The sequence below is a fragment of the Ammospiza caudacuta genome, chromosome 19, assembly GCF_027887145.1.
Source record: "Ammospiza caudacuta isolate bAmmCau1 chromosome 19, bAmmCau1.pri, whole genome shotgun sequence".
NCBI lineage: Eukaryota > Metazoa > Chordata > Aves > Passeriformes > Passerellidae > Ammospiza > Ammospiza caudacuta.
Window position 1 is genome coordinate 1568480 of NC_080611.1, and position 20949 is coordinate 1589428.

Below are 20949 nucleotides of genomic sequence, written 5' to 3' on the forward strand. Positions count from 1 at the left end.
TCGGGTTATGCAGCCCCAGACGGGATCCGTGGCACAGGATTTGGGGAACGAGCGTCTGGCTGAGCTGAAGGGATTCTAGCACTTGGAGTCGACCTTTCTTAGCACTCGAGAGGCAAATTAAGTAGAACTGAGCAACTTTTCACTAAACAGAGGGTGCGATTTTCCACAGCTCTGGCGAACATTTAGAGTTAGGGCTGTTCTGCCTGTAGAAGGGTTTGGGGAGAGCTCAGAGCCCTTCCAGTACCTAAAGGGGCTCCAGGAGAGCTGGAGGGGGACCTGGGACAAGGGCTGGAGGGACAGGACACTGTCCTGTGGCTCCCCACTGCCAGAGGGCAGGGATGGATGGGATATTGGGAATTAGGAATTGTCCCCTGTGAGGGTGGGCAGGCCCTGGCACAGGGTGCCCAGAGCAGCTGTGGCTGCCCCTGGATCCCTGGCAGTGCCCAAGGCCAGGTTGGACAGGGGTTGAAGCAGCCTGGGACAGTGGGAGCTGTCCCTGCCATGGCAGAGGTGGCACCGGAGGGGCTTTGAGGTCCCTTCCAGCCCAAACCACTCTGGGATTCCGTGACTCAGGCGCTCGGGAGGGAAGGGGTGGCTGTGCTGCCGCCCTCGCTCATTCCTCGAGCACCAGCCAATGTGTTCAAACAACCCCCCACACATACACAGAGTTCACCCCCAGCTCCCAGACAATCCCGCCAGGATCCTGCACTCTCCTGAGCATTCCCACCGACCCCCATCGCTCCCCTCTCCTGCACCAGCTCCAGACTCGTCCCGCATTGTTGCACAAACGAGGGATTCGGCATCCAGCCATCGGGACTGTAAATGCTGGGAGAAGGGAGCTGGGGAAGCGTGCTTGGCTCCTCTCTCCTGGCAAGCAGAGCCGTGTTCCCCAGCCCGGGCTCCTCGCTCACGGAAGGGGTCCCGGCACAGGCATCGCCCAGACAGCGGGAGCGGAGCTCCGAGCGGCTGAAACGAGATTCCAAAGGATGCAATTCCCTTTCCGTCCAAAAAATCCCGCCGATTCCTCTGCTGCTGCCGTCCCTGTGCACCCTGTGACGCCTATCAATGCCATGCAGAGGGCTGGAACCTCTGCGCTACCATCAGAACATTCCCGGCTAACGAGACTGATGAGAGCTGTCCTGCCCCTCTGGGCCGGGTGCCTGGAGGAGCCCCCGCGCTCGGGGCTGAGAGAAAGGTCTTAGAAAGGTCTTGGAAAGGTCTTGTCCGCAGGGCTGCCACCCAGGCTCTGGTACAGACCATTCTCTGACCTGGGTTTGTGGCTCCGAAGGCACAGGGAGTCTGGGGGTCACAGACAGCTCCCGAGCCCCTCCGTGAGCCTGGCACAGCAAATCAGCCCCGCTCTGCTTCTGAAAAAGGTGCCAAAGCAGCTTCTTAGGCGTGGGGAGAAATATCTGACAGTCAGACCAGGGAAAAGAGCAGTCTGTGGGTAACAAAGCCAGTTTTGGCTGAGAGCCGCAGGTTGGAAACGGTGGGGAAAGCCCTGAGAGAAGAGCACAGCAATCCCCTGCTCCTTGGACACTTCTTTTGGGAAGGTGAACTGTTCAAACCGAGCAGGGCTTTGGACAAACATCAGCTGCTGCTGGGAGTCCTGTGACAGAGCTCTGGGGCTGGGGCAGAGCTCCTGTCCACACCTGCCATCAGCCCGAGGCGCTGGAGGGAGCCTTTCCAGGGAGAGGAGGAGAGGAGGGAGTGAGGATGGTTAGTGGAGCCCTCGGGGCAGTGAGGATGGTCACAGGGCAGTGAGGGACAGTGAGGATGGTCACAGGGCAGTGAGGGACAGTGAGGATGGTCACAGAGCAGTGAGGGATAGTGAGAATGGTCACCGAGCAGTGACGGGCAGTGAGGATGGTCACAGGGCAATGAGGGGCAGTGAGGATGGTCCCAGAGCAGTGAGGGGCAGTGAGGATGGTCACAGGGCAGTGAGGGGCAGTGAGGGACAGTGAGGATGGTCACAGGGCAGTGAGGATGGTCACAGGGCGGTGAGGGGCCCTGAGGATGTTCACAGAGCAGTGAGGATGTTCACAGAGCAGTGAGGATGGTCACAGAGCAGTGAGGGGCAGTGAGGTTGGTCATGGGGCAGTGAGGGGCACTGAGGATGTTCACAGAGCAGTGAGGTTGGTCATGGGGCAGTGAGGGGCACTGAGGATGTTCACAGAGCAGTGAGGATGGTCACGGGGCAGTGAGGGGCACTGAGGATGTTCACAGAGCAGTGAGGATGGTCACAGAGCAGTGAGGGACAGTGAGGTTGGTCACGGGGCAGTGAGGAAAATTGAATTGGAAAAATGTTTTGTTTACAGCCAGGATTCACCAGCACTGGTTGTGCTGGGAATACTGGAAGATTGACGAGTTGTATAAACTCGGGGTTAAAAATGTGGATTTCTCACTTGGAATCTCTTCCATGGGACTACTTTCATTGTGATGCTTCAGCTTGAAATTCCAGGATAAAACTATGAGAACCCAGGAGGAAAAGTGAGGTTTCTATCCCTTTATGGGGCTCAGATGCTGCTCTGACCAGGCAGGGATGGGCTGAAAGGGATCTAATGCTCATTTAGCTGTGACATGCACTGACCCAGCACTTCAGGGCTCTGCTCATCCCTTTCCTCGGGCCAGGTGAAGGAAACTCCTCTCAAGACAAACTGAAATCCCTCTTAAGACAAACCGTTTCCAGCTACACAAAAAGGCAACATTTCCTCTGCATGTCCTTGTGAGGATGAACTCATTTAACCCCACATTTTGCTCTCTCATCACAATTTTAGGGACTTGCTTCCTGTTCCCTACCCTGGTGATTACGACCATTCCGAGGAGGGTTTGAAATGCAAAGGGCAGCGGCCAAATCTGCGCTGCCATCAGCAATCCCCTCCTGGGGGCTGGGGAGGGAACGGGGCGGGGAAAATCCTGTTTTCAAACGACTGTGCCACCAGGAAAAGGAGGAGAGCAAGATATGGTTTGGCTACACTTTGGGCAAGATTTATGGTGCTCCCTCAAAGAACACACATGCAGACATGTATATGTATATATACATATATATACACATATATATGTGTGTGTGTATAATATACATATATTGTGTATAATATATAAATAATGTATATATAAACATAGATAAATAGATTTATATTTACATATACATATATGTAAATATAAATACATTTACACAGGTGGAATGGGTATTGGCAAAAAATATTTCAACCAGAAAAAAACATAAAGGGAGACTTTATATTCAGCAAACTTCAATTACAAAGGGTGTCTAATGTATCTTGGAGGCACTGACTTATTTTTCCTGATTTTTTTCCTACAAATTCAAGAAGAATTTATAAAATACTTTAGTCATGTCTGCATTCATGCCCCCAAACCAACTTCATCCAACTTTTTGCTTTCCACTCCAAGCCAGTGTCAGCACTGATAGAGCCAGGCTGAAATCACAGGAGAAAATCTCACTGACTTAAAGGATACCAACATTTACCCACTGACCCCAAAACCCTCAAAAAATCACGTGAGCTCCGCAGCTGGGACTGGGAACATCTTCAGGCACTTTCTGAGCTGCTGCCTCGTGCTCCTCTCCTGCATATTTATAAAATAGAAAGTATTTTACAAATAGCACAGAGCAGACCCTACAGAGGGCCCAGGTCTAACCCAGCTTCGAGCCTCACCTTTGCCCAGAGTGCTGAGTTTCACACCTTTGGCCCCAGCAGTGCCAGGGGTGGCTCCTTCTCTGTGCCCCGCAGGGTCCCTAGAGGGGCCATGGCTGCCCTGGGCATCCCTGCTGAGGGACACAGCAGAAGCTGTGCGAGCTCCCAGAGACCTGGGACCAGAGCATGTGAAACAAATCCGTGGGGGGATATTAAACCCAAGGATAGCCCTGGCAGCTCAGGAAGTCCTTGGGATTGCTGGAAGCTGGGAAAGTGGGCTGGGAGAATCTCACAGAGCTCTTGCTGCCTTCTGCTGCTTTTATCTCAGCATCTCCTGTTGGCTCTGGCAGGGCTGCACCAGAGGCTGCGCTGTGCTCTGAGCCAGCACAAGCATTTCTGTGATCCTACACTGCCCAAATTTTCCTTTAGCATTTGGCCAAAGTTTTCGCCCTTTTTTTCCATAATAGCAATGAGTTTAGGGTTGGTTTTTTTTCTGACTGCTGATGCTGTTTGGGGAATTCTCTCTCCCTTGAGCTCAATAATCTGCACTAGTTATGCAATACATTGTTAACATGGTTTTTGGCAAGCTTTGATTTCACCCAAATTCATATCAGACCCTTCCAGGACATTCAGTGATTTTTGTTTTCTTAAACAACAAAATCTCCTTTCTGAGAAGTTTCTTGCTAGCCCTGCCTGGAGTGTTCACCTGGATCCTGGACCGACACAAAGCAACGGTGTCCTGGGTTTATTAATTCATTGTCTCTCCTCCAGTCAGTAAGCAATTAATTTACACACCCAGCTCTGCAGCAGTGATGCAAATGGAATGATGCAGAAGGGTGGGAATATGGCTGTAAGATGCAAAGGAATTTCCACAGAGTAACTTTCTCAGCACTTGGCTGATAGAGGCAGTAATAAATCAGCAATAAATAGCAATAAAAGCAGACACGTCATTCTGGTGGAGAAAGGAGCCATCCCCTCAGTACAGAAAGGCAGATGATGGGCCTGGGCCGTGATTTAGAAATGATCTCTGAAAGGAAATCATTTAATGGCACGGCAGCAAAGGCAGCTCAGCCATCAGCAGGAGGAGGCAGGGCAGTTGTTTCATCTCCCCAGCACATCAAAGGCTGCTCAAATCCCAAAGCCAGCCCTGCAGGGATTACATGGAGCAGCTTCCCTCAGCAGCAGCTCTGTCATGGAAAGCAAATCCTCCCTGTGCAGGAGAGCCTAGTGTTCACTGGAACTGCACCCAGACCCATCCCTGGAGACCCCTCTGGCAGGGCTGTGTGCCAGGGCAGGCTCCCTCAGGGCAAGGAGAGGATTCACACTGAAACTCACACTGAAGCACACGTAGAATGCCCTGACCAACCTGTCAGGGGGGCTGGGGGATATCAGCTGCCAGAAGAAGTAACATCACTTCTGTCAACTTATGGAAAACTGGCGTGGAGAGAACACAAACCCAGAGGGACCTGGGAATTCTCTAACGTCTGGGAAACTGCTGCAGGAAAGTGGAAAGTATTTGTGAGAGAAATTAGACGAGCTGAAGCTGAAATTCCTCTGGTCATGGCTTGAACAGAGGAAAGAAACTCTTTGGCAGTGCTGTGGAAAGGAGCATCGAGAGGCCAGGACAGCAAGAGAAAATGGAGTTGGGTAATTGCAGCACCACATAATTGCTGACAGTTAGAAGAAAGCTCTAAAGGAGCTGGCCATGGGAAAGATCAATGTTTGGGGAGCTCTGAGAGCAAACTTGGGGAAAAGTGGAGACTGATCCTGGTGTGCCCTCACCATAACACAGAGCCCAGATATTTCTGACATGACTCAAACCAGAGGTGGAAGTGAAGTGAAGGCAAAGCTGTGGCCGGTGCCAGGGCTTGGCTCCAGGTGCTCCAAGGCTGGAGCCTTCCAGGAAAGGGCTGTGGGTGCCTCTGCTGCCCCACACTCAGCTGGAACACACTCCTGGGGCCCAAAGCGTGGCAGCTCTGCCTGGGAACATCTAGAGTGGGTCTGCAGACGAGGGGAGCAGCCAAGGTCAGCGGGGCTGGGGACAGGAGCACAGGCAGGGAACAGGACGGGGCAGCCTGAGGCCACTGAGGGTGCTGACAAAACCCGAGCTCAGCTGGCCCTGGCTCCTTTGGGACCCAGGGAAGTGCAGACTGGGAGGGTGAGGTCAGCTGGGCAGTCTCTCCTGCTCAGGCTGTCTCTTTCCTTTGGAAGGGTGACTGCTGCCTCCGACGGACTCCGGCCCCAGGACACACACAAAGTAGAGGAAATCTATTTTTAGTCTTGACAAAAGTGCTAGTGAAGAAAAAAAAGGTTGGAAAGACAATTGCTTCCTGTTTAGAGCTGGTGCTGGGAGGGAGATCCTGCCAGGATGGGGAGGCTGGGCAGGGCAGAGGGTCCATGGGGTGAGGAGGAGCCATCGGGGTGGCACACAGGGAAAGGGCTCCCAGCTCCTGCGAGCCCACGCTGGGTTGGGGGTCCCTGCCCTGGATTCCCGAGGGAGGGAGGGACTCAAGATTTGGCCCCCTTGGGATTCCTGGTGCCCACGGGCTTTAGGCTGAGCTCAACAGCTGAGGTTAAAAGACTCAAGAGCTGTGATAGCCTAAGGAGAGAAAGTGCAACGTGACTTTCACACTCAGCCTCAGATTGATTGAAGACTTATCCCTCTGGAGATTCCAGTACTTGGTAAATCAGGATTTACAGCAGGAGAAAAGGCTCCATGCAGCCAGAGGGGCTTAAACACCCATTAATCTCTTTATCTTCAAAGTGCTTTGGTGCTCCCGCCAAAGAACTACAAGTGAGAGGTTAAACCAGGAACTCAAAATTAAACCCACAGCATTTTCTTCAATGAACTTTCTCCAAGTCGAATCTACTTCCTCTTTTTAAAACCCCAACACTGACATATTTTATGGCATTTAACATTTTTCAAAAGCAAAACAATTATCATTAGAAATCAGCTTAAAATGCACATTTTTCTATTTTAGGAACAGCAGAAACTGCAACTCTTTCCGGGACAGTTTGTGTTTCTTCTGCTGCACCATTAAAAATCCATCCTGGATGTCAGCAGCTCATTATTCTGACAAGTGGCTTTACTTCCCCTTGTGCCTTCTCCACATCACACACACTCAAAAGGAGGAAGACGCGACAGTTTTTCTCCTGAAAGCACAGCCTGGAAGGGTAGGGATGGATCCCCGTGGGTGGCTTTGGTGACATACAGGATATTTTCAGCTCCTTCCTGGCACGCGGTGAAAGAGAAAACACAAAGGAAAAAAGAATCATCCTGGTAACCCAACAAACAAAACACCCGTTTAATTTCCATGCGGAGTTTACAGCAGGAAATGAAACGCTATCAAAGTTGTGAAATTGCAACAATATATTTGCAAAGCAGCGGGGGGAAAGGGGGGACGCGTTGTGCCGTGGGTGCCGGGCGCTCAGGTGAGCCCGGCCGAGACGTAGCCCAGGATCTGCACGGTGCTGGGGTAGCTCTTGCGCATGCCCATGCAGCGCTCCTGGTCGATGAACAGAGAGTTGTTCTTGACCACCAGGTCGTGCTCCAGGACCCCCTTGGAGCGCACCAGCATCTGCAGCATGTCCTCGGAGGCACGCAGGCACTGGTGCAGGTTCCGCAGCGTCTCGTTGATCTCGTTCACCTCCTGGACAAGGCTGGAGAACAGCGGGACCCATCAGAGCCCCCGTGGGGTGGTGCCCACCCAGATGGGCCCTCTGGGCATGGTTCTCCCATCAGAGCCCCCGTGGGGTGGTGCCCACCCAGATGGGCCCTCTGGGCACAGGGTTCCCCATCAGCACACTCAGGTGATTCCCACCCTCGTGCCCTGCTATGGGAGAGCTCCTCCCAACCTCCATGGGGAGGAGAGGAGAAGTTTGTTCCAAAGCTCTGGATATGCTCAGCCACGTGTGCCAGAGCAGCTTGTGCCACCAGAACAGGGACGAGCAGCTCTGGTTTCCTATTTCTCTGGGCTTGTGGCTTTGTTGGCTCACCCTCCTGGATTTCCCTGTGCAGGGGTTCTGCACAGGAGACACAGTCAGCAGGACAGGACACTAGGAGAGGTAAAAGAGACCATGGAACAAGTGGAGGATGGGAAAACTAGCAGTGTTCAGTGAGATGCTGAACCAATTCTGGGGCTGGGTTTAAATCACTTTGAAAAGGGAACTGTGCTCAGAGGGCTCCCAGGAGGAGCTGTGAGCTTTGGGTGCCTCCCAGAGCTGCTACTGGGCACTCCCTGAGGCACAATCCCAAAGTCTTTGAAAGGATTTCCAGTGTGCCCACTGAGGGGGGGACAGCTCCGCATGTGCACCCATCCTTGGAGCTACCCAAAAGGAAGGGGCTCTGTGCCCTCAATCTCAGCCTGTCAGAGAGCAGAATCACAGAATCATAGACCAGAATCCCAGATGGTTTGGGTTGGAAGGGACATTAAAGCCCATCCAGTGCCACCCCTGCCATGGCAGGGACAGCTCCCACAGTCCCAGGCTGCTCCAGCCCCAGTGTCCAGCCTGGCCTTGGGCACTGCCAGGGATCCAGGGGCAGCCACAGCTGTCTGGGAACCCTGTGCCAGGGCCTGCCCACCCTCCCAGAGAGAAATGCTTTCCCAATATCCCATCTGTCCCTGCCATCTCTGCGTTTAAAGCCACTGCCCCTTGCCCTGTCACTCTCTGCCTGTGTAAAAGCCCCTCTCCCTCCTTCTCCTAAGCCCCCTTAGGGTGCTGGGGGGGCACAGCAGGGAGAGCAAGAGGTTTATCCTCCAAAACTGAGCACAAGCAGCCAACTGGGTGAGGCAGGAGAGAAGATGAACCCGAGGGCTGGGACACCTGCTCAGTGCTTTAGGTTTGACCAGGGCACTTATGGAAGGAATATTTAGGGAAAACAGCCATTTTGCCATGCAGAGATGCTCCTGAGTGCCCCTGGGCCCTGGCACCCGGCCTCACCGGATCTGGGCGGCGTCCCGGCACAGCTCCACATTGGGTCTCCTCGAGCGCTCATCCAGCCGGGTCTGGGCCACCTTCAGCTGGACCTCTTTGTCCCTTATGGTCTTCTGGATGACTTGGATCTTGGTCTCGAGCTGGAAGATTTCCTGCCGTGTCTGGGGTGAAACAAATACAGGAATCAGTGAAAAGATATCTTCTCAAGTGATCACATCATTCCCTTCTCTCCTGCTGGTGCAGGAAAAAACCCAAGTTCAATAAACAGCCCCTGGGCTCAGGCCTCTGTTGCTCTGCCACATCAAGGCCCAGATCCAGCAGAGTTTTCAGGGAAAATCTCTTTGCTCTCACTGCCACATCAGAGGAGAGTAAGGAGCAGAAGAGGTTTAGGAGTGGTGATGGATCTATTGAATTACCATCTTCCCAAATTTGCTGCTCATAAGAATGGATCATCCATCAGGGAAAGGTTTTAATGGCTCCTCATTTAAGGACATGCCATCAGCCTCTAGTGCTGGAACTTCACGGGTCTGAGCCCTTCCCAGGAAGCTTCCCATAAGTCCCACAGCTCCGAGCCAGGGCCCATCGCTGCTGTCCCCCTGCCAGTGGCAGAGCAGGGCAGGGAGCGCAGGGACAGCGCCGTCCCCGGGAAGGGCGGGGCCGGTACCTTGGCCAGGTGTGTCTGGATCTTGCTCTTGGCGTTGGCGATCTCGGTGATGCGGCTGGTGAAGGCGTCGTTGACCTTGCTGAACTGGCGCCACATCTCGTCGGCCGTGCCCATCAGGAGGCTCTCGGTGCTGGCGCGCAGCTTGGCCGAGGCCGCGCGCGCGCTCTGCGAGCGGAAGATGTTGTTGTCCGTGAACCTGGCCCACGTCTCGGGCACTGAGACCCTGCGGGGAGAGCACAGCCCTTGGAACACACTGCACACTGAGGCAGGGAAACCTGTGCTGTGAACTAAATTATGGGGAACTGAAACATCTGGACCCCATCCGTTTGATGACATTTATCAATTGAGGGCTGGACTCCTTTCATTTGATGATGTTTATCGAATGAGGGCTGGACTCTGTTTGTTTGATGATATTTATCAAATGAGGGCTGGACCCCGTTCATTTGGTGATATTTATCAATTGAGATCTAAACCCCACTTGTTTGATGATATTTATCAAATCATGGCTGGACCCCGCTTGTTTGATGATATTTATGAAATGCTCACAAAGATAACTTGTAAAAGTTTAGACAAACAAGAGATTCTCCCATAAAAAACAGAGATTCCAATCGGTGCTCTGTTTGCACCTTCAAGGCATTGAGTGCCAAGGAATTCCCAGCCTCACAAGGACACACAGATCACAGTTCAGTCAATTCCTTTTGCTCACAGCACATCTCAGTCTCCCACTAAACCAAACGAGCTTTAGATCCCACTCCATTCCCTCTCTGTGCATTTGGGATGAAGTTCCTGCCTGTGCAGTAGTCCAGAACAAGATCAACAAAAGACTTAAATACCACATAAGCTCCATTTAAAACCTGCTGATTCTCAGCACATTTTACCCCGCTCTGAATTTCAGCCTCGATCCTCTGCGATCCATTTGCCTGTCTAAATATGTCTGAGCTCTACTGTGAATAATTATTCAAACTACTAGAAAAATTGTCTCAATCTGTGCCTCTCCATAAACTTTATGGGTTTGTGTGAGCAGATTTATTCTCTCAGCCCTTTGCCACTTGGGCATCTCTCTGTGAATGCTGGGTTAGGTCACTGTTCATTTACTGCAAAGCCAAAGCTGAATTCCTGGCACCCAAAAGCAGCAGAACCCTGTCCCAGGACCATGTTCTCATTTCTTGATTTTCTGGGTCATTTCAGCTCCCTGCCAGGCCCTCTCCATACAGGGCTGAGCTCCCAGACTTCCCATCACTGAGGAGCACTCAGGCAAGCACTGAGACATCTCTGAAAACATGCACAAACTTAATGAGCTGTGCAGAGGTGGTGGGCTGAATTCGTTTGCAGGCTGAGCTCTGGGCCCTGATCTAATGTTTAATTAGGTTGGGCTCGCTTTTGCCTGCCGGGTGTTGGGTGTCCAGCTGAGAGCAGAGGGTTCCTCTCCCATGGAGAGCCCAGAGGGCAAGCTCCCCTCGGGGTGGTGTCTCCAGGAGGGATGGATGTGCCCCCAGAGAGGGCTGGGCAGCCCCAGCTCCTGCTCTGCCCCTGCTGGGCCCCAGAGCTCACGTGGCATCGATCCTCTCCACGCCCTTGAAGAAGTGGATGCCTCTGGAGGTGTTCTTCAGCTGGTAGCACTTGTTGTCGATGTGGTGGCCCAGCTGCTTGTCAGCCAGGTCCTTCTCCAGCTCCTGCCGGGCCTCCTTGTTGCACCTGGAGCCCACCAACAGCAGCCTCAGTGGGGATGGAGCCGTGGGATGGTTCTGTCCCATCCTGTGCCCTCAGCCCCTCTGTGCTCCCAAAGCATCCCAGAGCCTCCTCCAGAGCCTGCAGGGACTGAACCCGCAGGGCTCAGCTGGGGCACAGCTGCAAACACACACCAGCCCTGCAGCAAGGGCCCAGCCCTCCTTACATGATCTGGGCATTCACCGTGTCCAGGCACTTCTGCAGCCGCTCCCGGCAGGACCTGATGATCTTGATTTCCTGGGCAAAGGCAGAACAGCCCCATCAGCATTGTGCTCAGACACCCTGGGCACTCCTGCCCTGGGGGCACACAGCAGGAATTCCCCTTCCCGCACAGCAAGCACGGGCCAGTGCCCTGGGCCAGTGGTGCCGCACATCCCCATCCCCAGTCCCGGGGCATTTTCCTCCTCACAAGAAATCCCATCCATAGGGGACAAGAGAACTTTGGTGTAAACCCGGTTTAGGGGTTTTCAGTTTCAGGGGTTTTCAGTTCTAGGCAGGGTTCAGCTCCTCCGGGGGGAAGGCTGGTGCTGCTCTCAGCTCCCTTGGTCCAGCACAAGCCTGTTGTACCCATAAGGGTTTCCAGACAGGTGATCAGTGCTCCAAAACCAGGGGCTTTCAATCCCTCCTGTCTGCAGAAGCCAGCTGAAAGCACAGCCTAAATGCATCCCAAACATTAAAAAACCCAAATGGCATTATGGAGATACCAGCTCTGATAATTTTCCTAAACCCTCATGACCTTCAAACTAATCTTTTAATTTTTCAGGGCCTGACTCATAACAAAATATCTTTTAAGAGACCAGTGGCTTCACAGGCCCAGGGGCTGCAATTTCCTTCCCAGTTCCGTGAGGCTTTTGCAGTGATTATATTTCACTGTACCCTGCATTAGGGTCCCATTTGCTGTGCCATGCTTGCTTTTAATTCATGATTTAAAGCAGCTTAGATAAAGGCAGGCAGGAGTGCAGGTTTTTATGATTTCTATTAAATCCATTGCCTGAGCGCGCAGTGACAGTCCTGCTGCAGCCACTCTGCCCTGAGCAAAGCAGAGCTGGGCTAGTGCAGTTAATATCTTTTATTAGCCCAACGAATATAGCTGGGGAAAGCAGACATGCTGTCGGGCACACCCTGCCGTCTCCGTGTGTGTGTGCAATATACAGAATGTGCTGCAGACACAGATCACGCAAACAAAGCGAGGTCTGTGCAGGCGGGGCTCAGAAAGGCAGAGCCATCTCACGGGCTCCCCAAAGAGGGTCAGAGGACCCTGATAAACCAAACCCCGCTCCTTTCCAGCTCTTTCTTCCTGTCCCGGGGCCACGCTGCTGGGTGGGAGCACCAGCCCCTGCCCAGCAGGTTTGGGGGTTGAAGAATTCAGCACCTCAGCAGTGCTGAAGAGCCAGTGAGGGAACAGGGCTGCCAGACTTGTTCAGAGGAGTTTGGGTAGAAGCAGCTGTGTCACAGGCTGAGTGTGCCACACTCACCGTGACAAGCTGTTTCTCCACATCGTCATTGACCAAGTCGATGCCCATCCTCTTCTCCCGGTTGAGCAAACACTTGTGAGCGACCTGGTGGGGACAAGGAGTGACATCAGCGCTGGCTGCAGGCACAGGGCTCCCTGCAGGGACTGTGCTCATGGCAGGGGATGCAGGAAGGGAAAGTGCAGGTGGGCACAGGATGGCAGCCTGCAGAAAGCTGCTGAGGCAGCAGGGTTAGCTGACAGCAGCAGCCAAGTGCCACATCAGCAGGGAACCAAAGGGATGAAGCCCTCGTGTCCCCAGCCACCACAGCAAGTTCAGGGACCCCTATCAAGCCCGGTGTGGACCTCCCCAGAGCCTTGTAGTAAGATAGGCTTTTGTGTCCCAAGCCAGGATTTGGGATACAGAAATATTTGCTAAAACAAACACTGCAGTGATGTGCTCAGCATGTGCTGGAGGAGGATGCAGCAGATGCAGGGGATTTGTTTATCACTGACTCAGCTAATGGGCTCTTCTTGAAACCTTTCCAAAGTTACAGGGCTGGGATGGGCTTTATGAGAGGTTTGAGTGGCTGCAGATGTGTGGGCTGGGGATGCAGGGTCCCTACCTGGAAGGGGCCCTCGGTGTCGGCCAGGGCTCTCTCCAGCCGTTTCTGCATGTCCATCAGGGAGTTGGTCTCCCTGATCATGGCGTCCAGCTCGATGCAGAGCTCGGACTTCCAGTACTCGATGTCATTGATGCGCTCGCCCAGGTTCTTGGTGCTCTCCCCCTGCGTCCTCTTGGCCTGCTGGTACACGTCCTTGATGGTGCGCGTGAGGTCGGCGCGCAGGCGCTCCGCGTTGTGCCGCGTCGTCTCTGACTCCTTGTAGTTGGTCATGTTGGACCTGTGCCAGTCGTCCAGCGTGTGCCGGGTGAAGACCCCGCTGGGTCTCTCGGAAATGAAAGGAATCATCTTGGTGGGGGGCAGCCCCGGGAAGCTCTCGGTGAGGGGAGACAGGGTGGGGTTGAGGGCAGCTGCTTTGTAGTAGGAGTTGGGCATCCATGGCATGTTGAAGCTCTCGGAGGGGTTGAAGGGAATGCGGTTCTTGTAGCCAGCGGCCGTGTGGGTCGCTGGCAGGACCTTGGGAGGGGGTGGCCGTGGCTGGTTAAACTTGGCTTTCAAGGGATAGCCGTAGAGTTCCATCCTGGAATGCTGCTGGTCCGGGTCCTGCACAAAGGGGGCAGAGGAAAATCTCGCTCAGAAAGTTACTGTGCTCGTGGTACCTCTTACAGCAACATCAAATGGGTGATGGGACCAGCCCTGCCCAGGGCACCCACACAGCCCCTAAATCTCCTGAACGCAAATCCCCTCTGACAGCCTCCCAGGCATCTTGACAGGGAGGGATTTGAGACCAACTTTGTTGTTGGTATCTCGTGTCAGGTCTTGAAATGAGGAGAGAGAGAAATCATGGCTGCTTAGGAGGATGACAAATTTATACCTTTGTTTTCCTTCTTCCTTAATTCCTTATTTCCCATTACTCCTTCATTTTCCCTGTCAATCTAATGACCTCCCCTGGCAGGATGGGCAGGCCCTGGCACAGGGTGCCCAGAGCAGCTGTGGCTGCCCGTGGATCCCTGGCAGTGCCCAAGGCCAGGCTGAACACGGGGGCTGGGAGCACCTGGGACAGTGGGAGGTGTCCCTGGGACAGTGGAAGGTGTCCCTGCCATGGCAGGGATGGTCCCTTCCAACCCAGGCCAGTGAGTCTCATCCCAGGATCCAGCCTGGCCAAAGGCTCTGGGATGGGCAGTGGGACACTCACACCCCCAAATTGAGCACAAAAGCTTTCCAGGTGTGACTGGCTCCGAGTCACCTCGGCAGAACCGAGGAGGAGAGGTCTGTGCTGAGCTCCACCAAAGCCCCTGCATGTGCTGCTCCCACAAACGAGTCCCTGCAGCTCTTTGTCCCTGCTGCAGACAGGCCACTGCCATTCCCTGCCTTATTTATCTGGGGAACAGGTTTTGGACACTGGGGGATGCTTTCCCTGGCTCCCACCCTGCCACCAAATCCTTCCCCTTCAGACACCGACAGACACGTGTTTGAGAGGGGAAAAGCCTTGGGAATGGGCTGGATTGCTTCCCAGCATTTCCAGCTGGAATGAACGCCCTTGCACACCCCTGGGGATGAGCCAGGCTGGGATGGGAGCTGGCAGCGCCCCTGGGCACGGGCACACGGGGCTGGGTTTGGGGTTGGGGTCAGTACCGGCTGTGCGGGGCCTCCCTCGGCGAGCACAGCTCCCCCTCAGGCCTGGGGGCGCCCAGGGGGGCTGCTGCTCATCTCTGGCTCTGGGGTGGCGCTGGCACTGCCCACCTCTGTGTGCCCGTTGCCATGGACGGGGTTCCGTGCCCAGGCTGGGTTCTGGATGGCTCTGTGATGCTGGCCAGGCTCTGTGACCCGTCCTGGCCATTGACCCGCCCTGCACAGGCTGGCTTGGCCAGGAGCAGGGACAAGAGGGGCTGGGATGGGTCCTGGGCGAGCCCAGGCACCCCAGCTCACCCAGGGCTCTCTGCCCAGCCTCTGGGAACACCAGCTCTGCTGTGGCAGCTTCCACATCTCACCTTCCCCACAGGGATATCTTCATCTTCTTCATTGCCAAGCTGTGTCCACGGCTCATCGAGGACCCAGGCTGGTGTTTCTGCCCTCTCACAGCCTCAGTTTCTCCTGATTGCCCCAACTCTTGCAGCTGCAGACTGGGACTGCACTGAGGGTTTCCCAGGTCCTGGTGACTCCAGGCCACCCTCCTGAGCTGGCTCCCTGTGGCAGCTCTGCCTCTGGCCAAAGAGTGACAGAAAATGGAACACAGAGTGCTGCTTGGTGAACACAAAGTGCAGCACATCTTCATTCCACTCCAAACAAACGTCCTGCCTCAGCCGGGGCAGGAATCAGCACCATCAACCTGAAACAAACCATTCAGCCCATCAGCTGGCTTTTCTGCAGCCTGAGCAGATAAATGATGGCAGTGAAGGCCTGCCAAGCCTGTCTCCAGCAGGACACCCACCCTGGATCAGCCCAGCTCTGCTCCCTGCACGCTCCCAGCTCAGCCCGGCTCTCACACCCTGCCCATGCTAATTCTGTTCAGATGAATCACTGTCCGGCCAGGGACACCACTGATGTGGGAGGCAACCCCAGGGCTCTGGAAGCATTTGCTAAATTAGGCAATAATCATTTGATAACGTTGTAAATGGCCCAGGGGTGCTCTGTGCAGCTGGGCAGGACTGTCTGGGCCAGCACAGGGACAGTGGGGACATCATGGGGGGACAAACTTGGTCCCACAGAATCACAGAATGCCCTGAGCACTTGTGGGAGGGACCCACAAGGATCCCTGGGGACCCCTGGCCCTGCCCAGACCCCCAACAATCCCCCCTGGGCATCCCAGCCTGTCCAAGCCTGAGCTCTGGCAGCCCCAGGGCCGTGCCCATTCCCTGGGCAGTGCCAGCATATCTGCGGAGGAACCTGTTCCTAGTATCCTAAAGGATGTGTGCATACTAAAAGCTGCAAAAAGAAGAATTGGCACAGGTAACACAGACAAATACCACAGTGACTCTCAAACAGCTGCCAAGTGCACAGTCTGTGATCCCAGAATCCCAGATCTCTGAGTATCCCAGGGAATTGGACAGGCTGTTTACACCACCGCCATTTATTTGAGTAATTAAACCTTGTTCCTTGATTCTGACTACAGCTGCAACATCACTAAAATTACACACTGTCCCCACCCAGTTGTGCTGTGGCACATCCAGTCTGGGTGGACACATGAGGACACAGCTTGTGCTGAAGCCTCGACCAGTTTAGCTCAGAATGAAAGAACAAAACCAGGCTGAGCCCAGGAAGCTGATGGGAAGCAGAGGTGCCAGTTCTCAGCACGGCAGCCCAGGCTGGCCAAACTGGAATTTCAAGGGACACATTTAGGTACCTGAGTACAAAATCTGCTGCCAAGAGCTGTCAGTCATTGTGTCACAGCTCTGCATTCTGCTGTCTATTAATACAGCATTACACTGGGTCAGAAGCTGCCCTGCTGAAAATACCCAGCTGCAGATGCTTTGTACAGCCCTGTGAGCCTGCACGTACCCAGCAGAGCCCAGGCACTCCTTCACTCACATTGGAATTATCCCCTGGCTCCCTTCACTCACTGGAATATTCCCCTGGCTCCTTTCACTCACATTGGAATACTCCCCTGGCTCCCAGGAGTGCTGCACCTGCCTGAAAGGGATCAGCTGCTCATTCACAGAACCCCAGAACCCAGCGTGGTCTGGGATGGATGGGGCTGGAGCAGCCTGGGACAGGGGGTGTCCCTGCCCATGGCAGGGTGGGGTGAGATGGGCCTTAGGTCTCCTCCCAGCCCAAACCATTCCATGATTCCCTGAGATGATTTTCACCTCTGGACACGAGGCTGAGTGAAAGCAATAAAGAGATCAAAACTGAACCAAGAGTAGACTGGCAGCTGAATTATTCAGTCTAACCAAAGCAGCATTTGAGTGAGCTTTCCAAACAATAAAAGTGGCATGAATAAATCATCACAAATCCCTCCCCGAGCTCTCGTGGTGAGTCACAACCACCAAACCACAGATGCTCAGGGCAGGCTCTGCTCATCTCCAAGGTTAAGCCTGGGATCACTCCTGTAATTACAGCAGTGGTGGCCTCAGAAAATGTCATCGTTTACTGGTGACGCTCTCAGCAGTGCCCAGGAACCACCAGAAATCAAACACTGGGTTCAGGGAGAGCCTCCCTGCAGCCTGTCAGTGCCTCTGGGCTGGGGGAGCTCTGGCTTTGCTGCCTGCCCTGGGGGCACTGCCAAGGCCAGGGCAGTGGGGATGGTGTGCCCTGCACTGCCCCAGCAGGGCACGGGGCTCTCAGAGCCCAAAACCTCCCAGAACCCCCCAGAAACCCCCAGCCCCAGCAGGGCATGGGGCTCTCACAGCCCAGAGCCCCCCAGCTGCCCCATCCAGCAGGTCTGGGGGAGGAGGAGCCCCCTGAGGCACACAAGGGGCAGACCTGGCCTGAGAGGGGAAAGGAGCCCGAGCAGGGGGTGCAGGGATCCACCAAAGCTCTGTCCCCATCCCACAGGAGCTCTCCAAGGTCACAGCCTGGGCTCACCCCTTGGCACTCAGAAACCATCCTGAAACCATCCCCAGCTCTGTCCTTGGTGCTCCCCACCTCGCTGCAGCCCTGGCTGTCACACCGTGCCCCCACCCTGGGCTGACTCCAGCCCAAGAGGGGCAGGCACAAACTGCTCCAGAAACTGATGGAGGGGGAAAGGGAAATGAACCCAGTCTCTCTCCATTTACCTTGAAATATCCCACCTGTGAAAGTGCTTAGCCATGTGCTGTTTATTAACATCAGCCCCATTATTTCAGGGCAGTTTAAACACAGAATTTAAACGTGAGCCCCACATCTGAGGGCTCTGTAGAAGTGGATGGCTCTGGTGATTGATGCTCCACACATGCTTTAGTGCTCAGCTGCAGTGAGTTATTGGTGGCCTCTCCTTGCCTTACACACTCCTCCTTTCAGAGCCAGACGTGAAAGCAATTAACACACTGAGAGGACTCTCTCTAGGTCTGTGGGGCTTTTTATAGGTTACTGTTTATTTCTGGCCCTCTTTTCTTGAGGTGAATTTTGGCAGACAGCTCCAGGGCTGGTTTATGTCATGACTGGCCATTGTTTAAAGTTTTTTATTGCTCTGGCAAAGGGCTTGCATTGGAAAGGGGAGGCAGAGTCACTGTATTTTTTTTTTGCCTGTCATCGTACTCGGGCTGTGACTCCACAGACAGCAAAAGGATCAAAATGTCTGCAGAGCTGACAGGAGCAGCCTCAGCTCCTGCTCTCAGGAAACAGCGATGGCTGAACACAGCCCTGGTGTGGAAGGGTCCAGAAAGCTCAGCTGGGAAGAAAACAAACCAGCATTCATGGAAATTGCTTTAAAAAATTAAATAAATAAAAATCACAGAATGGTTTGGGTTGAAAGGGGAAAATCCTCTAGTCCCAACCCCAAATGTCTCTCCTCACTTTTCAGCTCCCCCTGAGCACTGCCAAGGTGCTGCCCCCATCCCAACACCCTTCCCCAGGCAGGGAGGGAGAGGGGGCTGTGCCCTGTTCTGTCCCCTGGCACAAACGGGGGTGTCCCCAGGCTGGGGGTGTCCCCAAACTAGGGGTGTCCCCAGGCTGGGGGTGTCCCACGTCCTTTTGGTGCCACTCAGGACGTGAGCAGAGAGGAGCTTTTGCTGCAGGAGTGCCCCTGACTCCTGGCCTGTGGGATCATGGATACAGGAGCTGTGACAATCCCAAATTAACCCCAGCAGCTCCAGATAGCCCTGAGAGCACTGCAGCCCAGGATGGTCCCTGCAGCCCTTCCCAGGGCTGGATCCTCCATGGAGTGGGGAAACGGGGCTGGCTCTGCTGCCCAGCCCAGCCCTGAGCTCCAGCACGGATGTTTATCCTCCAAACAAAGGGAACCATTCCATGCCCAGCTGAAAAGTAATTCAGACAGCTGCCCTCAGATGAGATCCTGCAGATGCCTTGGTGTCCTCTGTCGGGGTTTTGCTAGAAAGGCAGATCACATTTCCCAATAAAGGCCCTTTCCTGCCCCTGCCAGGGCTGTTCTGTGCCTGTCCCTCCCTGTGGCACTGCACAGGAGCAGAGCTCCTCTCTGCCCTGCCCTGCCCCAGCAGGGATCGTTCACATTTCATTACATAAATATTCTGCTGATGCTTTCTCTCATGTTACACGACATTTCTATCCCTGGAGCCCGTGTCCACTTGGCCAGGCTGAGCACACGGTGCTGCCCATGGAATGGCAAGCAGGGTGAGGCCATGGGCTCCTTCCCCTGGAAGTGACAATTATTGTCAAGGAGTTTCAGCAAATGGTGTTTTGCGGTTGTATCCCGAGCTGCCTGCAGGAGAAGGTGAATTCTGGCTTGTTCTGGAGAGATGGATGTCACTCAGACTGGCAGGAAAGGATGGAAATCACTCAGGGCTCTCCTGCACGGAGCTTTGCTCCAATTCCAACGTTTGAGCTGGGATTCTCACCTGCATCCCCAACAGCCAGGCTCTCAGTTCTCCTCTGTCTCCCATGGTTCCTTCCCAAGTTTTGCCTCACACATTGGTAATCCAGGCACAGACACCTGCTCCAGGCTGTGACACAGGGGGTGAGAAGCTCCAGGCTGGGCAAGGAGGGTCCTGCACCCCAAAATTCCTCACCCTGAGGAGCCAGGTTGGGAGGGGGCCTGGAACATGGTGTGCACCTTCAGCCGGCAGCTGGACAGAGCAAAACAACCACCCTGGCTGCACCTTGGAACAATGAGAGCAGATAAAAGCAGATAAAGACAGCGCAGCAAATAATGACCAGAAGACATTTGCAATATACCACAAAAGCAGGAAAAGCACTCCAGGAAATCTGCATTTCCCCACACTTCTCAGAGAAATTATTTCATTATCTGCCTGTCCTGCTCATCTGCAATCACCAACAGTTCTGGAATCATGGAATGGTTTGGAAGGGCCCTGAAAGCCCATCCAGTGCCCCCCCGCCATGGCAGGGACACCTTCCCCTGTCCCAGGGACACCTCCCACTGTCCCAGGGGCTCCCAGCCCCAGTGTCCAGCCTGGCCTTGGGCACTGCCAGGGATCCAGGGGCAGCCCCAGCTGTGCCAGGGCTGCCCACCCTGCCAGGGAACAATTCCCAATTCCCAATATCCCATCCAGCCCTGCCCTGTGTCATTCTGAAGCCATTCCCTGTGTCCTGTCCCTCCATCCTTGTCCCTAGTCCCTCTGCAGCTCTCCTGGAGCCCCTTTGGGCCCTGGAAGGGCTCAGCACTCACAGAGCTGTGTTTGGGTCCTTATCCCATGGGAAAGGTTTTTCCTCTTGTTTCTGAGGAGGGTTCATCCCTCAGAAAGGGCCAGAGGCAGAAGGAGCCAGCCCTTCCCACAGCCCTGCCCTCCCTGCCACAAACAAACAAACCCCAGAAGGTTTCGGGTTTGCAGCCTGGTGGAGCTCACATTTTCCCACCTGATTGTTTCCCCTCTTTCCAGAGTGTGAGATTTAGCTGCACAGGGGTTGGGTGAGCCTTCTTTCAGATTTGGGGGTTGTGGTTTCATTACACCCATCTGGATATTTATTTGAGAGGCCCCAAAGAAGCAAGTGAGTAATTGGCCAAGCCCAGCGGGTTTTGCCTGGTTTTACACCAACATTTTTCATCCCACCTGATATATAAATCACCTCAGCTGTAAAGCTGGGCTATAAAACAGAGCCAGCTCATTTGCTTGCTTATACATTTAATATCATCATGGCAAGGGGTGATTCTGCCCCAAAATTTCCTCTTTCTGCCCCCTGAGAGCTGAGGGAATCATCACAAGCAGTTCCCATGGGGAAACTTTCCCTGCAGACATGAACTGGGGCAAATGCCACCCTCAAAATGCTGCTCTCAACCTAAAGATGCAATCGGGTAAAGCCAAAGTCAGGATATTTGAGGTCTGGCAC

At 54.2% G+C, this 20949-nt stretch overlaps 1 protein-coding gene across 1 annotated transcript; it reads right to left on the bottom strand.

The window, feature by feature from the left end:
* Positions 1–7078: 7078 nt before the first annotated feature.
* On the bottom strand, positions 7079–13629 carry TEKT3 (tektin 3). The gene is made up of 7 exons (XM_058817160.1): positions 13054–13629; positions 12453–12536; positions 11144–11214; positions 10801–10944; positions 9250–9472; positions 8592–8746; positions 7079–7310 (listed from the first exon to the last, which is right to left on the bottom strand). Exons 1-7 carry the CDS (start codon positions 13627–13629, stop codon positions 7079–7081), a joined length of 1485 nt encoding a protein of 494 aa, XP_058673143.1.
* Positions 13630–20949: the final 7320 nt, after the last annotated feature.

What these genes read in the sequence shown, in the direction of transcription:
- TEKT3 (XM_058817160.1), bottom strand. Translation starts at nt 13,629, where the DNA reads ATGGAACTCTACGGCTATCCCTTGAAAGCCAAGTTTAACCAGCCACGG. An exon ending in TGGAGAAACAGCTTGTCACG is followed by an intron (nt 11,215 to 12,452) that starts GTGAGTGTGGCA and finishes GCCTTTGCCCAG; the next exon opens with GAAATCAAGATCATCAGGTC. An exon ending in GTGGAGAGGATCGATGCCAC is followed by an intron (nt 9,473 to 10,800) that starts GTGAGCTCTGGG and finishes CTCTCCCCGCAG; the next exon opens with GGTCTCAGTGCCCGAGACGT.